The 16,835-nt window shown below is 35.6% G+C and overlaps 3 protein-coding genes, 1 long non-coding RNA gene and 1 other non-coding gene across 14 annotated transcripts; 3 read left to right on the plus strand and 2 right to left on the minus strand.

Annotated features, from left to right (window-relative positions):
- Nucleotides 1-1,300: 1,300 nt before the first annotated feature.
- LOC130732592 (protein FAR1-RELATED SEQUENCE 5-like) lies at nucleotides 1,301-3,939 on the plus strand. The gene is made up of 4 exons (XM_057584605.1): nucleotides 1,301-1,612; nucleotides 1,999-3,441; nucleotides 3,562-3,612; nucleotides 3,736-3,939. The coding sequence occupies exon 2, from the start codon at nucleotides 2,311-2,313 to the stop codon at nucleotides 3,286-3,288; it is 978 nt and encodes a 325-aa protein (XP_057440588.1). The 5' UTR covers nucleotides 1,301-1,612; nucleotides 1,999-2,310; the 3' UTR covers nucleotides 3,289-3,441; nucleotides 3,562-3,612; nucleotides 3,736-3,939.
- A 359-nt stretch (nucleotides 3,940-4,298) lies between these two features.
- LOC130730179 (uncharacterized) lies at nucleotides 4,299-9,649 on the minus strand. 10 transcript variants are annotated; one of them, XR_009016260.1, is made up of 10 exons: nucleotides 9,361-9,547; nucleotides 9,104-9,212; nucleotides 8,947-8,981; nucleotides 8,770-8,817; nucleotides 8,551-8,592; nucleotides 8,050-8,185; nucleotides 7,518-7,673; nucleotides 7,364-7,417; nucleotides 6,337-6,737; nucleotides 4,299-4,970 (listed from the first exon to the last, which is right to left on the minus strand). It is a non-coding gene; the product is annotated as an uncharacterized LOC130730179 (long non-coding RNA). The 10 variants fall into 10 exon arrangements; XR_009016255.1 differs by lacking the exon at nucleotides 4,299-4,970 and adding an exon at nucleotides 9,631-9,649 and having other exon boundaries at nucleotides 6,076-6,737; nucleotides 9,361-9,464; XR_009016258.1 differs by lacking the exon at nucleotides 4,299-4,970 and adding an exon at nucleotides 6,076-6,237.
- Nucleotides 9,650-12,351: 2,702 nt separating this feature from the next.
- Nucleotides 12,352-12,431, plus strand: TRNAL-UAG (transfer RNA leucine (anticodon UAG)). The gene has a single exon. It is a non-coding gene; the product is annotated as a tRNA-Leu (tRNA).
- Nucleotides 12,432-12,498: 67 nt separating this feature from the next.
- LOC130730180 (uncharacterized) lies at nucleotides 12,499-15,835 on the plus strand. The gene is made up of 5 exons (XM_057582122.1): nucleotides 12,499-12,823; nucleotides 12,893-13,128; nucleotides 13,963-14,075; nucleotides 15,094-15,234; nucleotides 15,321-15,835. Exons 1-5 carry the CDS (start codon nucleotides 12,586-12,588, stop codon nucleotides 15,568-15,570), a joined length of 978 nt encoding a protein of 325 aa, XP_057438105.1. The 5' UTR covers nucleotides 12,499-12,585; the 3' UTR covers nucleotides 15,571-15,835.
- Nucleotides 15,836-15,918: 83 nt separating this feature from the next.
- LOC130732593 (cell wall / vacuolar inhibitor of fructosidase 1-like) lies at nucleotides 15,919-16,549 on the minus strand. The gene has a single exon (XM_057584606.1). It carries the CDS (start codon nucleotides 16,532-16,534, stop codon nucleotides 16,004-16,006), a length of 531 nt encoding a protein of 176 aa, XP_057440589.1. The 5' UTR covers nucleotides 16,535-16,549; the 3' UTR covers nucleotides 15,919-16,003.
- Nucleotides 16,550-16,835: the final 286 nt, after the last annotated feature.

The following is a 16,835-nucleotide window of genomic DNA, read 5'->3' on the forward strand; positions in this document are numbered from 1 at the left end:
AAGTTATGTGCTAAAAATAGCCAGTGAATGTTTTTTTTTCAATTGGAATAATTACATTGTGAATAAAATTAAAAGTGTATCGTTGCACATTTCCTGTAAAAAATCGTATTCGACATTGGGAAAGATTTTTTTATACCATAATATCAATCTTTCAAATTCTCACATTAAAGTGTATTTAACTTTCCTTTTATTTGAAATTATATAAATTTAAAAATGGACAAAACTAAAAAATAGCCATAAAGACCCATTACTTAAAGAACCTTGCCTTCGTGATTCCTTTTATTTCTTATTTTTCATTTTTCACTTTATGCTTTTTATTTAAACATTTATAAATACTACACCTTTTTTTAATTTGGAATTCAACAATATAAATTTGATTTTAAAACAATCAACTTTCACTTTTTAGGATTAATATATTTTATAAATTCTAACTAATTAATCATGTCTTTTGGAATTCCTAACTGATATTAATCACATATTAACCACTAAAATTTTCAATAAACACATATCACAGAAATAATTGTAGTGGAAATATTTTTTTCCTTTAATTAATTGTTAAGGAAGATATTTTTTTGTATCGTCATATTATGAGCATGAATGTGTTGTGTGGTTTTTAAATTATGAAACCAACATTAAAATTTATTTTGTATTGATATCAAATTTTTGTTAAAACTATGAGTTTAATTTCTACGCACCGACGGTGTAAAGTTTTTTTAAACCGTCAACCAATCAGATGTTAAGGATGTACCACGTCAATTAATGAAATTAAAAACTTGATTAATAATTGAAATTCCTAAATGATATTAATCTCATATTAACCACTAAATTTTTCAATAAACACATGTAACTGATAAATTTGTACTGAAAAGATTTTTTTTTTCCCTTCATGGAAAAAAAAAGAATTTTTCCATTAATTAATTATTAAGGATGATATTTTTTTTACTTCCATTATGAGCCTGAATGTGTTGTGTGGTTTTTAAATTATATAACCAACATTAACTCTCTTTTTTTTGCATTGATATCAATTTGTTTTTGAAACTTGTAACAAAAAAATTGTTTTTGAAACTGATTTCAAATTTATGTTAAAACTATCACTTTTTAGGATTAATATATGGGGAAAACTTAGGTGCAGTTGTATACCTGCTGTTGGTGTTGTTTGCTAATAGGAATAAAACACGTGGATTATAATTAAACCTCACCAAAATCTAATTATATTAAATTTCACACTGTTACCCTTCGTTATCTCTTAAAAAGGGTTTCTTTCTCCCCCTTTTCCCTCTGCCTCCCACCACAACAAACATCTTCTGGCTTCTGTACACCAATTACGGCAAACACGCTGGTCGTTGGGCATGTCTTCATTTGTGATTCTGCATTCACGCTGTGTAATTCACTCCCCACGTTTTGCCCTTTTCCCTTTTACTAACCTGCTCCCCACGGTTTTCTTCAACACTTAATCTTCTCTGTTCTTCACGCTGTGGGAATCAAAAGAAACGTTCTGTCTTCTGCAATCACAAAGTTCTCTTTGCTTCACAGAGTTAACACTTAACAACAATGAATACAGGGGCTGTAGCTACAGAGAAAGGGGATGAACCTGTTATTTCTGATTCCAATGGTATGTATTCTTTTCTAATACAATTCTGGGGGTTTTCTTTTAATTGGAATTATTTTCTTGCACCAATTCCAATTACAAAGTATTCATATTTCAGGAGGTCTTTTCTTTTAGTTTTTGCAAAGCACAGATAGCATGAGTATTCATTCACTTTTATGAAAATCAAATACTATTACTCCATGAAAATCAAATAGTATTATATGGAAATGTATGAATTCAATCCATGTGCTTGATCTAAAAACGGAAGCGGAAACCTTTTTTTTTTCAAACCAAAGCCTATGTTTATGCACTATTAACTTTCATTAGTACTACATGTTATTCCTTTGTTTATAAATTGTTGAGCCAAGAATACAATAATTTTATATTTAATATATTATCTGTTTATGTAGTTAAATGGAAGGATAATATTGAGGATGAAGTGACTCAGGAAGATATAACTCCCTATGTTGGCATGGAGTTCGATACGGAAGATCATGCATATAGATTTTATAACATGTATGCTGGATTTGTTGGTTTCAGCGTTAGAAAAGATTGGAGGAATACAAGCAAATTAGATAAGGAGATTGTGATATCTCGAAAATATGTTTGCTTTAAAGAAGGCTTTAAAAGGATCAAAGATGATGAAGGAAAAATTGCCCGCAAAGAGATCAGAACGGGATGTTTAGCACACATGGTTATTTGTCGAGCATCAAGTGGAAAATATGTTGTTACATCTTTGGGCTTTGGTGTATGGGCGGCATACTTTTTCAGCTGGTGCTACAACAACCCAACTAAGTGAGAGCTTCAATGGTCGTTTGAGACTTTACATGAAGTCCACTTTTAATGTGCTTGAATTTTTTCGGAACTTTGAAAGATTGTTGGAGGACATGCGATATAAGGAGATAGAGTCCAACTATGAGATGAGCCAGAAAATGCCATCATTGAATATGAATATCCTATTACTGAAAAATGCTAGAGATGTCTTCACACCGGCGATTTTCTCTTTAGTTCGTGCAGAATATGAAAAATCTTGTAATCTTGTTCTGAAAGTTTGCAACCAATTCTTGGATGTATATGAATATGAAGTGTGTCTATTTGGGATTACAAGGCCACACAAATTTACTTTCAATCCTAAAGATCAAAGTGTTGACTGTAGTTGTCAACTTTTCCAGTTTATTGGTATCCTTTGCAGCCATGCTCTTCGAATACTTAATCATTTGAATATAATTGTTATTCCTGCAAAGTATATCCTCAAGAGGTGGACTAAGGATGCACGAAGCGGGTGTGTTATAGACAACAAGGGACAAGTTGTCAAAGAAGATCCAAAATTGATCGTCTCAAATCGCAAAATGGATTTGTGTCGTGTTGCAGTAGAAATATCAAGTAAAGCTGCTGAGTGTGAGGATGCTTCAGCCTTCTTTGCAAGAAAAATGGTGGAAGTTGGCATTGGAGTTGATGATATCTTAAGTAAAAGATCTTCCACACCAAATGCAGAATTAGATGATTTGAATGGGCAAACTAATGAAGTAGATGAACTGTATGAAGCAAAGGGTATAAAAAAGAAGGATAATGCATCTCGGGTAAAAGGTAGGCCAAAGAGTTGCTTGGAGAAGAAAAAAAGAAGAAAAAGCACTTTTAAGTTAAGTCCATTGCTAAAAAAATACTCTTCCAGCATACCAGATCCATCTGTTCAGATATAACTAGACAATTGCTAGTCTTTTAAATTTTGTCCAAGTTAAAAATATATGCTGCATTTTATGAGTTAAATTTGCTTTTGACTATTGTGTATGCAGAATGTGCCATTTTTACATGAAGGTCTAGATCCTACATCACTTGATATTAATATGATACAGGTTAGATTAATATGACACAAGTTTTCTATGTTTTCCCTATAGATGCATGCTGTTTATGGTTAAAACTAATTCCTCTTTTGTTTGTGCTATAGATTGACAATCCTTTTTTTTCCTATATAGGAATTCAATTCAGGTCTAGGTCCTACATCACTTGATATTAATATGACACAGGTTCGATTAATATGACACAAGTTTTCTACATTTTCCCGATAGATGCATGTTGTTTTTGCTTAAAACTAATTACTGTTTTGTTTGTGCTTTAGATTGACACTTCTTTTTTTTTTTCCTATATAGGAATTCAATTCACAGGATACCTTCATTCCCAGTCAAAGAGAAAATGAACGTGGTCCTTCACTTCTTCTTTTACCGCGATGGGAAGACATTTGAGTGCATGTTAAAAACATTTGAGTGCTTGGTTCTGTTTTGTTTAAGTTTTAGAGATTCAGTCATTTGTTTCTGGTGTAGCACTGACATGAATGGCTTTCTAATATATTTCTATCATTGGTTTCTCAGATTTCAAGATTTGCTGCTATAACAAAGTAATTTAGTGTTAATGTGTTATCGTAACAACAAAGTTTTCACTGAATTTGGAATACAACTTAACTAAGGGGAAAATGCTCTGACTACCCCTCACGTTCACAAACATTGTTGTGTCCTACTATGAACTTATTTTTAAGAGGAAGATATTGGAATGCTATTGCTAATTCAGTCCTGTACATGAAGGATTATACTTAGCTTTTTACTAGACATGCTATTGGAATACTCATGTTAACTCTAACAAAGCATTTTGCTTGGCTTTGTCTCATGTAATTGGAAGTTAACAAATAAAGGCTTACAATGAACCACTTTGCTGGATATAAATCAATTTCCATTCTCATTCATCATAGAAAATAAAAATCATTTCATTACATGCTAATGATATAGCCATATCACTTGCCATTTGGTACAAAAGAGCCTACATTACATAGAACATACACTACCATAGTTCATTCTAACTAATAAAAAGAGAAAAAAATCTACGGCCAATGAAAAAAACTACAGCCAATTAAACCAGCAAAAAATAGGAAGAGGTCCATAATTGTGATAATTGCAGCCGCACACTTAAAGAGGTTTCTAACACTACCATACACTTTGCTAACCACTGCCACCTTCTTTGTGTGATTTTCAACTTCAAAGTGCCACAAGCTGCATTTGGACACACCCTTCTGCTCAATAATAGACTTGCAACACATTCAAGTGCCATTGCCCAGCTCAGGTACCATCACAGCGGCCAAGGTCCAAATTCACTCTCAAAGCTTTTAATATCAGAAGCTTATAGGCCTTCAACTACCACCTTCCTTGTGTGATTTTCCTCTTCAGTACCCCAGCTGCATTTGAATTTTAGTTTCAAATTTTACTCTGCTCTGTCACAGACCTTCAAATTGAAGGGGTTCTGACTTCTGACGCCAAACACCGGCAACAGAAATCTAAAACCTTCCCTTTAATCATGGATTCCAATTCTTCCATAAACCTTTCTTCCACCCACAGATCTGCTCAAACAATAACATAATGCTCAAGTACCCACATTCCGTTTCCAATTACAAACCCTTCCAGGCAAACAAATTATAACTTTTCCACATAAAACAATAAATGGGTCTGCTGCATAACCTCAATATGAAATGGGTCTGCTGCATAACTTGAAGTTAGAGAGAGAGAGAGTGAATGGAAGGCTTGGAAGAAGGGGAAGGAAAGAAGCAGCGTGAATGCAGAATCACAAATGAAGACATGCCCAACGACCAACGTGTTTGCCGTAATCGGTGTACAGAAGCCAGAAGGTGTTTGTTGTGGTGGGAGGCAGAGTGAAAAGGGGGAGAAAGAAACCCTTTTTAAGAGATAACGGAGGGTAACAGTGTGAAATTTAATATAATTAGATTTTGGTGAGGTTTAATTATAATCCACGTGTTTTATTCCTATTAGCAAACAGTACCAACAGCAGGTATACAACTGCACCTAAGTTTTTCCCTTAATATATTCTATAAATTCTAACTAATTAACATGTTCATTGGAAGTTTCAAAAAAAAAATCATGTTCTTTGGAGTTCCTAACTGATATTAACCACTAATATTTTTCATGAACATAAATTAACCATATGGAATAGAAATAGTTATAGTGCAAAGGGATTTTTCCATTAATTAGGGAAGATAATTTCTTAAATCGGCATTATGGCCATGAATGAGCGTGTGATATTTTTTCGATGAATTTACTCTTTATCAAAAGGGAGATGTATGTATTTTTTGGTGCATCGAAAAGATAAATTGCACCCGCCAGGAATCAATCTCTGAATTTACTATTTTTTTTTACAATAATACCAATTTTTCAAATTCTCACATTAATTGGCTTAGCATGTATTTAATTTTCCTCTTTAATAGAATTTGCAATATAAGATTTAACTTTTACATGAACAAAAAACCGACAACAAAGATTCAGTTAAGAGGGCCTAAAATTGTTATAATAACCATGATTTTGTGCTTCTAAATAGTGCTTTGATTGCAGTTAGACCAAATGACAATTTTGTCCACTTCTTTTAAGCAAGGACCCGCACATAAAGCAGTAGTTACCTATCTTCATTAAAAATAAACCGATGACACAACATGCTACAAAACTAAAACTCTTAGCAAGATCACATAAAATATAGTCTAAAGTGTGAAGACAACATAGGACATACATGCTTTGACCTGTGCGATACACGGAGGACCTCAAGAGAGACCCACAACATCAGTAGCAAAACATAATTTCAGAACTGTTGAGAGATCAAACCTTCAACAATAGTAACATAATTTCACTCAATGCAGAATACAAAATGAAACGAAAGGAGAAAAAATGTTGAACAAAATGTAGTGGAAGAGTTAGACTCACCCTAAAATTGCAGAGAAAAAAGCACTCTCATAAAGAAGGAACTTTTGAGCAGCCAAAACCTATTAACATTGACCTCATGGGGGGTGATTCACCGCCATAATCAATATGCTGCGGTGTTGAACACCAAAAAAACACCACATAATCGAGGTTAGGAACGCGACACATGGAAAATGGAGCAGCATCAAAACTATGACACTCATTCAAAGGGTTCACCACTCGGCGTTCAATGGCGCTTGCTGCTTCACTCGCCCTCACCGCTGTGCTCCTCTTCACCCTGAATCCATGCTGGTATCGAAGACAGAGAAGCCACCAGAGGTGGAGAATCAGCTTGCTCATTGATCCTGTCGCGATTCTCGGCAAGGGCGTCATTTTCATTGTTGTGTTGCTTACCTTCCCCTCTTCTGCTAGAAAAAAGCAGCCAAACAAAATTAAGTTGGATCACAACATGATTTGTAAAAAGAAAGAAGAATTAGAATGAAAAGTTGCAGTTAAGGGTGAGATATGAAAGAGACGGGGCAGCGGATGGGGCTTCGTTCGTCCTGCCGAATTGCTGCCATCCAAATTGCAGTGGCAGTAATAAAAAAGAAGGCATTCCTCATTGAACCACTGCCATTCGAATTGACGATCGAGAAGAATTAGCCTTGGATCCATCTCCAAGGGATAAAGAACATGTGTCCATGTCGAGAAACTTGTACTTCAGATGGAAAAGCTAAGGTTTGCTTACAGGAAAAGGAAGTTAAAACGCCCATTTTAATGTCTCTTTTAACAACTTGGTCAAATATTTTCTCACTGCATTTTAACCCATAATATCAATAATTTTGACATCTTCAACATACTAAAATATTTTAAAACCCAAAATTGGTGTTTTCAATTAAATCAATTGTTGTTCAACATGTTATCAAAAGTTAGACTATAATCAACTGATAAGCTTTCAAAACACAAGTATTGAAGGTAGGTAATCGCCATAATCAAGGAGACTGGCTCGTCATGAAGCTTAATATAATAACCAAAGCCTAAAAAATCCTACCTTCTTGGATTTCTCCTTCTCAATAGCATCTCTGCGCTTATCCTTGTCAGATCCCTTGACAGAAATTAAAGGTGTAAAGACATATTTATAGGCATCAGTTCACTAATATAATATAAACTAAAAGTTAGAATGGTGAAAGGGAGAAAATTCTTACCAATTTAGCAAAGATCTCATCATTGTCTTTCTTGTGGGAAAGTGGCTGCATGGATTCAAACTCCTTTGCATCCACCTTTCTCACTTCAGTCTTGAGTGCTTGCAGGGCTTTTCTTTTCTCTTCCAACACCTTCTCATATTCTTCCAGTGTCATCTCCTATCACAGTTTAGATTGCATTTAGAGAAGGACAAACAGAAGCCAATAGAATATAAATTCAACATGTAACACTTAATTCAGAAACTATATGAGCAAAAATAATACATTCAGATCAAGGCTCTAACACTTTCAAAAGGTAAACCAACACTGGATGAAAACATCGTTTCATAATCAAGAAAACAATGTTGAGCAAGAGTTTCTTTCTAGTAAAGAATCACATGCAATTCATAAGATGAACTTATGACCCAAACTGAACTTGAATGATTTATCATTCAATCACAAGACACAACTCTCCTGTTAGTCTCTGGATAATGAAATGCATAAAATTCAGAAGAAGCAAAATCAAGATCAATGGAGAAAGCTTTAAGATATTAACCTTATCCTCAGGCTCCTTTTCTTCACTTTCATAAACAGGGCTTTCCTTGTTTCCATCTGCTGCCTCTTTTTCCTCACGTGCAGGCTTCCCATCACCCAAATTCTTTTCAGCATCACTCACCACTTCCCCAGTCACCCTAAAATACAATAAAAAGGAAAGAGCGTGTAAACAATTGACTACCAATTGAAAGCCAAACAATATCACATACATGTGCTATAAAATCAAAAGCAGTTTCTCCTATTAAGACATTCAACACCATCCCATATCACAACTAATTGATTAATATTTAGCTTGGCCCAGATCACCTTCTCTGTGTTCACCACTCCGTTTTCACATAACTATTCAAAAGTGTGTGGTATACAAAGTTGTTACAAACTATTTTATGTTAGTCACCACTCACCAATACCTATCATCGTACCAATCTTCCTACAAATGGCCCTTTATTTTTTTCTTAAACTTTCAGGGCAACATGAAGTTTTCAACTAATAGAGAAAATGTTACCTTGCTTCAATTCATCCAATGGCTCTAGTGCTTCACGAACAACTGGAAAATAAAAGCTTTCAGTCACCAGTACAATAAGAAAAATTAGCAGAGAATGTAATATTATTTTCCTTTCACTCACCGACAACATAAGTAAGCTTAAAAAATCTACACATATAAAAACACCCACAAATTAACGTATGAGGAAATCCAAAAGCTTTCAAATTTCGGAATCACCACCTTAGTCCTTAAAGAACCCCCCAACGGCGATTTCACGGGCAACTCTCCCTGTAAAGGAAAATTACATGGCAGACAGAGGTAAAGTCCTAATTGCTGGACAAAATCAAAACTTAGGCAAAGATAACTCTAAAATCAAAACAGAAATCAAACTTAAGGCGCAGAGTGAAGGATTCTTACCGAAATTTGACGAAAATTCCGGAAATCGTCGGCCCCTGTGAAAGAAGTGAAACAAACTTATATAATGATGAATTCATAAAACAAATCAAAACCAAGAAATCAAATGGAAGCGTATGCAAGCCGCAGGAAAAAAAGTGGCGAACAAATAGAAGCGCACCTGCTGAGGACTTCATGGGAGCCCTTTTGTGGCCGCACGTTGTCGTCTCCTAGTATTCGCAAAACCTGGACGATGATGATGGAAATGACATGCTCTGGTTCAGATTAATCTGAAACAATAAAGATGGATAATCGAATGAGTTAAAACGTTGAAAGATTAGGGATTCAGATGACAGAAAAACAAAACATGCAATGGTAGTGGGTGAAAGCTGAAATTAGCAAAACGAAAACAATAAACATGGAAAGAGAAGTGAGAACCTTGGAAGGAAGGTTGTCCAGACCAAATCCTGATGATCGAAAGAGCGGCATAAACCCTAAACCCCATATCGTTCCACCAATTTATGCAGGAAGCAAAGAACCCCCTAAAAAAAAGCAACAATCAGAAAGTGAGAACGTGCGACGCGATTGAAATCCCAGAAAGACGAAAGAAAAGAAAAGAAGATTGAAATTCGCCTTCAATCTCATTTGCTTCTCCTCGTTCGCACTCAGCCTCGCCTCGCTCGTGCTCTATTCCGGTTTTGTACTCACACGATCGAAGAAAAACGGAAGGCATGAAACGTGCGACGTGAATGTGATTAAAAGCGCTGGAAGATAAAAACGGATGAAAAGGAGAATCCAAAACATCAGTGAAACAAGGAAGGAGATCAAGATTAATGGAGGATTTCAACGGCCAAGATTTGATCCATAAATAATAACTTATTGTGAATCAATGGTTGAGATTCAATCCAAGTGAAATAAAAGAGATCTTTACCAAAATGACCATGGTCAAGCTTTATTGTCTTTGAAATTATTTGTTGATTGACAGATTTACCCTCAAGGCTGCAAAAACTCTCCATTTATATAGTTTCTAGATTTAACGAAATATAATCATTGGCTTATTTTATGTTCAGTGATATTATATACTCCCTCTGTTCCTAATTATAAGACCTAGTTTTAAATTTTTCATGTTCCTAAATATAAGACATTTAACAAAAATATATCAAAAAGTATTCTACTCTTCCATAATACCCCTCACATTAATTGTGTACTTTCAATTCCAAAGTTTTAATTACCACATACCATTAATTAGTGAGAGAAAATGACAAATGGTAAATATAGAGGAATGTATGCATTTTTAAAAAGAGCGGTGCTATATGGTACGAGAGCCAAAGCACGAAGACGCACGAGGGTAGTGAAACACACCGTCTTGGCCTTCTTTCTCCTCTCTGCACTTCCCTCTACTTTCTCTCCACACTGTTGAATCCTCTCCTTCAAGCGGCGAAGACATCGTCGAACCGAACCGGCGCCACCGCGAGCCAGAACCCTCTAAAGAGAAACCACCAACCTCCAAATCTAACGCCGCTGCCGCGCGTTCAAACCTTCACCGTCGCACTGTTCCTCCTCTTCCACCTACGATTTCCACTACGCAGAACCACCACTGCGTCATCAAAATCAACACATGCACCGCACATCAAAACAGGGGAGACATAAGCTAGAATCGGTTTCCCACTTTGGAGATTGAGATTATCTTTGGTTGAACTTGAATCCTCTATGAAATACCCGGTTGGTGCCAAACCCAACAGCAAAGAGGTGGTTGGATAAGTTCCCAATGTTGGTTTGAGATCCTTAGAAGGTGCAATGGTGGAAGTCATGCAATGCCCACCTAGATTTGGATACTCAATAACTCAGGGACAATAACCAAAGCAAAAGAGGAAGAAAAGGGAGAAAGTTTTACTATTTCCGTTCTTAAATTGAAAAGGGGTTGGGTGAAAAGCATGACCTTACTTTTCTCATTTTTCATCCATGGTCAATTGACGGGGAAGGGCAAGAGGAAGACACCTGTTTCGGGTTATACAGCTTTTTTTCATTTTTTTTTTAAATTAAACATGGTTTTTGATACTCGTGCTGGCTCGTGCACTAAAACTCTCGTGCCTTTAAGCATTATTCTTTTAAAAAACCAATACACTAATTAGACACATTTAATGTTTTCTTAATAAGCGCAATTTTTTGTATTAGATCTTATAATTAGAAACGGAGGGAGTATTGTGGTAATTATTGTTTAGTCAGTATAATTTAATAAAAAATAGTGAAAAAAGTTTGACACACGTGACAAATGATGACATGTACTTGTCTTTTGATTAAAGGTTTTTGTACCGAATATTAACGGAAGGAACTAAAATCACATACTTTTTTATATTAAAGACTTAAATCGAAGAAATGAAAATGGAAGGACCATATTCAAAGGACCCATATTTTATTAGGACTTCGAAAATATTAAAGACTTAATCATTTTATAACTTTTTTTGTGAGTAAGCATGTCAACCTAACCAAATATGGGTTGAGACTGCTAACCAAATATTAAAAGTAAGTTAGTTAAACCCGTTCAGGCCAAATATTAAAAGTAAGTTAGTTAAACCCGTTCAGGCCTAACCGGACCTAACTCATTCCCAAAAACCACTTTGCCGCACCTACATACATATTCTTTTTTTTCCTAGTAGAAAGAGTGATTTATTAATCAACAATTTGAAGATCAGAACCTAGAACACGACCCATAGCAGGTGGGTATTCTTCAGTCCCTACAAAACAATAATTCAAAAGAACAAACTTGGCTAGAAAGTCTGCATCCAAATTGTGATTCCTACTAACCCTCAAAAGAGCAATACAATCTGAAATAACAATAGACAAATAAGAATACTGGTGTGAATGCCTCTTCCAAGCATTAACCCCACAGCCAGGTTATCAGTTTCCACCCACACATTTTGGAAACCTTCATACATATTCTTAAAACAAAAAATTAATCACAAAATTATCATTTTTATGATTTTTAAAACTAGGCTGACATGGTTTAAATATTGAGTAAAAATCATTTAAGTTCCACTTCATTTGAGTTTTATTTTTAGTGGAACACTTTTTTTGTTTTAAAACTTACATTCAAAAACCAACCAGCCATGTCCTCCCACCTTAAGCATGTACTAATTTTCTTATGGCTGTCCTTGTAATAAGTCATTTAAGATCACAATGATGCGGAAACACGAAATTGAAATATTTAGGAAAAAAGTTTTGTTCACATGATATAATCACACTTCCACATTGATCAAATATGAAGAGAAGATAAAATAATTAATGATACGATAAAAAAATGTAAAAAGATATCTAAAAAATGAGTAGAATTTAGGCGAAAGCGAAAATGAAATGTGATGTATTAAAACTCGATTTAGCTGCTGATGAAAGTAGTAAACTAAATAATTAGTTTGCTGCATCTAACAAGAAGACAGTTTGGCCGAGTGGTCTAAGGCGCCAGATTTAGGCTCTGGTCCGAAAGGGCGTGGGTTCAAATCCCACAGCTGTCAAATTCTTTTTCATTGTTTTTTATAATATTTTCCAATCCCTTTTTTTTCACAACTAAAAAGAAGTAAATGGGCCTGGGCCAAGGTGTCACTTAACTCAGATTGATAACCGTCACACCACGGCGGAAAAAGCCCAGTAGAAGCGGAGGAGCAAAAAATGGCGGCGGCTCTGAGAAACAGAAGCAATTCCCACCTGCACCACCTAACTCGCTTCCTCAACTCACCGAGTCGACGGTGGCTACAAACCGTCGCATACGAAGAATTGCGAGCACATCCGGACAAACCCTACACTTCCACGGCCTTCATCATCCATGGCTTCTTGGGATCCGCCAGAAACTGGAGATCGTTCTCTCGCAATCTCTTGCCCACTCTCTCCAATTCCTCTCCCTCTTCAAGTATGGCTTCTCATTCTTTCTGTTTAAATTTTGTGAGAATTTGAACTGAATCGTGAATTTTCTGTGTAGATTGGAGGATGGTGATGTTGGATATGAGGAATCATGGGCAATCAGCGGAGAGGAAGCTGAATCCGCCTCATGATTTGGATAATGCGGCTAAGGATTTGGCCGATTTGGTAAAGACTGAAGGTTGGTCTTGGCCTGAGGTTGTTATAGGCCACTCCATGGGTGGGAAAGTGGCTCTGCAGTTTGCTCAGAGTTGTAGCCGTGGTGACTATGGTGATTCTGCTGTGTTGCCCAAACAGGTTTTTCATTGCTCACTCTGGTAGAATTTTGCATTTTGGAGATTTCCCTGTCTTTTGTGCGCATTTTCGAAAAATTCAAGTAGTTTGTTTCTGTTCTGATGTTATTATGGATTATGAGAATTTTATTCTACACATTTGAAGTTTTAGGTTGCGTTTGGATAAACAACTTAATCAATAAACGCTTATCCCATAGACACTTATTCATAAGCTACTTTGAGGAACTTGTTGAAATAAGTTATAATATGTAAAACAGTATAGGTGCTTATTCATAAGGCATAAGCTAATATGAGCAGCTTAAGAAAATAAGCTTAAAACAGCTTATAGAGAGGTCATATACTATTTACATAAGCTTTTCTAAACATTTGCATAACGCTTATGCTATAAGATAACTATTCCAAACGGGCCTTAGATTGTTCATATTGCTTTTACTTTGAATATATGACCAGAGTAAATAAACTATAACAAAGTTGTTCTTTATATAGCACTCTGAGTCACTGACCATGTATCCTCATGAATGGAAGTGGAACAAATTGATGACATATGATTAACAAATTTATCATTATCCTCCTAATTGACTTTTGACATCCCTGGTATACGTTTCATTTTCTCTCCTCTTTTTCGGTTTTTCATGCTATAGGAGTTTTTCTGTAGAATCATTTTATTTATAGTTTTTAATTTGAAGCATTTGTAATGTAGGCCTGATGTCCTTTGTATTTTGCTAACTAAAACTGTCAAGTGGTCTGCAAAAACTCACTTAAGTTCTTAGACTTTTCACTGCTGGATACTACAGTTGTTTATAAGATGTCTCTCCTTTGTTTCCCTGCTGAAGAACAGCTCTGGGTATTGGACTCTGTCCCTGGAGAAGTGAACTCTGAAAATAGTAATGAAGAAATCCGGGATATTTTAGCGACCTTGCAAAGTTTACCATCACAAATCCCATCTCGGAAGTGAGACTCTATCCCTGAACTTATTCTCTTCCATGTTTCTACAAAGTTTATCAATAGGCCGATAATAATTTTGTAGTACTCTCGACATTGAGTGTGATGTACAGTGGGAGTCTACAAATGCTTAATTGACATTTTTATTGAAAAAACTGAAGTTATAGGTTCTTTCTTCATTTTCTTGTAATGGGGCTGTCATCTAATTGGTTGTTCAATGTCAGCCGTAAATATCTAAAAAAATTGATGTCTTGAGGCTTGTAAAACTTAAAAGTTTACTTTATTAGTCTATTTACCTTGTGATTGTGCTAAACTATAAGTATCAGAGATAGTTTTTCTGTTACGTGGCAGTCTGTTAATTAGTTCATAGGTAACTAAGTTAGTTATTAGTAACTGATTATATACACGCAGTCTCTTGATCGCAAGTGTGTACGCTCTGTTATCTCGATATAAATAGATTTAAGTTACTAATAAAGATGAATGGTTCATTTCTCTTCAGTCCAAATTCCAGTCACCGATTTGGTATCAAGAGTGTAGATACTGCCCTTGTTTCTTTTTCATTTCCTCCAGAGTCTTTAGTTATGTGTCTTCCCAGTCTGCAACTTGCAGCTATGAATGTTCCTTCTTCATCACTCTGAAACAGATTATTTCCTCTTGTTCCTTGATTAGAAATAAAAATGACTCTTGGGTGTGGATTCTTGAGGGAGAGGGTAGCTTTTCTGTGAAATCAGCTTATGACCTTATATCTGGCAGAGACTCTACAATGGATAATCCTATTTTTATCAACCTGTGGAAGACGCATGCGCCCTCAAGTGCAGTGGCATTAGGTTGGCGGGTATTGTTGAACAGGATTCAAACGAAGGAGAATCTGATTCGAAGCCTGCTTTGCCAATTTTTGCAGCTGAATATTTACAAACTGCCATGTAACTGAATAACTATCTCTAGTAATAAGGGAACAATATTCAAATCTTCCTTAAGCCCATCTATATTCTTGTTAGACTGAAATATATGTTACACCTATTTTCAGGTGGCTTGTGAGTCATCTGATGGGACTTGGTTACTCTAAGGCATTGTCAGATTGGATAGGAACCAACCTGAAGAAAGTTGGTGATCATGAGACATGGATATTTGATCTTCAAAATGCTAAGGAGATGTTCGATTCTTTCTGGTAATTAGAGCAAATTAACTTCTTGGTTTTTTGTGATCCTCCTCCCTGAGGCAAAACTAACAACCCTGAATGTTACAATTCTGCAGCAAAAAGTCTTACTGGAATCTACTGGAGAACCCTCCCAAAGGAATGGAAATAGTAATTGTGCGTGCTGAAAAAAGTGACAGATGGGACCAAGAGGCTATTGATCGGATCCAAAAACTAGCCAGTCAGCGAGGAAGTGATTCTGCTGGAAAGGTTTCCTGTTGTGTTCTCCCAAATGCTGGTCATTGGGTTCATGTGGACAACCCGAAGGGACTTCTTGAGATTGTGGCTTCCAAGATGGTATCTCTTTAGTTCCCAGTTTTAGTTGGAGGTACCTTCATTGAAGATTGTGTGACCTGTGTTGAAATTTTTAACAATGAGCAAAAGAGATCTGTCAGTTTTAACATTATTAATTCTTCAAAATTATCTATTTCCCAAATACTATATGTTATTGTATAAATTTGATTGTGCACTCATTCATCAATTCATACCCCAACCTGCAATTGAATAAAACTCCAGGAATGTTCATAATTGTAATCTCCACTTATACAAGGTTTATTTTTGGTATGTTGTTTAATTATGTTTCAACTCAACATATGTTTATATATTCTATGAACCTTCTTTAACAAATTATCATAAAAATAATTTTAAGTTGGGATACATTACTGGGTTTAAAAATACATGATCCATTCCCTAATCGATAATAGTTGAATTAAATTTTTTTAATGCGATTTAACTCAATTGCTCAAATCAATAACAAATGCCTGATGATATGTCTTGTCACCTCTGCTGCAACATGCATACCATTATTCTCAATGGTGAGTGGTGATTTCCCATGGAAGATGACCTCACAATATTGGGCCTCATCACTAGTAGCCGCTGCCATATCTTCTGCTATTGTAATTTTTCCAGCTTTCAGAGTTAGAATAGCTTCTGGGACATTAATTTCCACAACTCCTTTGTATCTGTCAAGACATATATTCAATGGTTTCTTTTCTCCGGTACTTCCCTTAAGAAGTTGTTTGATTTTGTTTACCGTATTAGTGCCTTTGGCTTTGATTACATCCACCATGATCAATGCTAGGCCTTTGACATCTGCACCGGAGCTTCGAGGGTCCTGTCGGAGGAATTGAACGCAGTCACTAGGATAAGGTGTCTGCTTGCAGATTTCGTCTACAAATCTGGCATCGTTTGGTTGCAAAACTTCACAATCAACGACTAACATTGAAACTATAGCTAGAAAAAGAAAAAGAGATAGGCTCTTCAAGTTTCCCATTTTTCAAAACTATGGTTCTTTGAAAATCAAAATTGAAAGGTGAGGAAATAACTAAAATTGTTGCATTTTATAGATTGTAAAAGTCACACCAACTTTCTTTCATTAATTACATCATTAAATATAGGGAGATGTCATGACAAAATAATTAGGTTATATGCAGAAATTAATGATAGAGCTAACTTGGGTTGACACAAATAGTCATATGTTTCGAGTTTAACTCCCACCTTCCATAGGTTCTTCCATAGGTTGAAGGTTTGAATTCTCATGCGTCAAGTAAAATCTGAGTTAGTGGGAAACCCTT

Source organism: Lotus japonicus, chromosome 1 (assembly GCF_012489685.1).
Source record: "Lotus japonicus ecotype B-129 chromosome 1, LjGifu_v1.2".
In the NCBI taxonomy this organism is placed as follows: Eukaryota; Viridiplantae; Streptophyta; class Magnoliopsida; order Fabales; family Fabaceae; genus Lotus; species Lotus japonicus.

Bases quoted from the DNA above. Each gene is read 5' to 3' on its own strand.
- LOC130732592 (XM_057584605.1), top strand. From the start codon at position 2,311: ATGTTGTTACATCTTTGGGCTTTGGTGTATGGGCGGCATACTTTTTCA.
- LOC130730180 (XM_057582122.1), top strand. From the start codon at position 12,586: ATGGCGGCGGCTCTGAGAAACAGAAGCAATTCCCACCTGCACCACCTA. The intron at 12,824-12,892 runs GTATGGCTTCTC...TTTTCTGTGTAG, and splicing joins CAATTCCTCTCCCTCTTCAA to ATTGGAGGATGGTGATGTTG. The intron at 14,076-15,093 runs GTGAGACTCTAT...ACCTATTTTCAG, and splicing joins TCACAAATCCCATCTCGGAA to GTGGCTTGTGAGTCATCTGA.
- LOC130732593 (XM_057584606.1), bottom strand. From the start codon at position 16,534: ATGGGAAACTTGAAGAGCCTATCTCTTTTTCTTTTTCTAGCTATAGTT.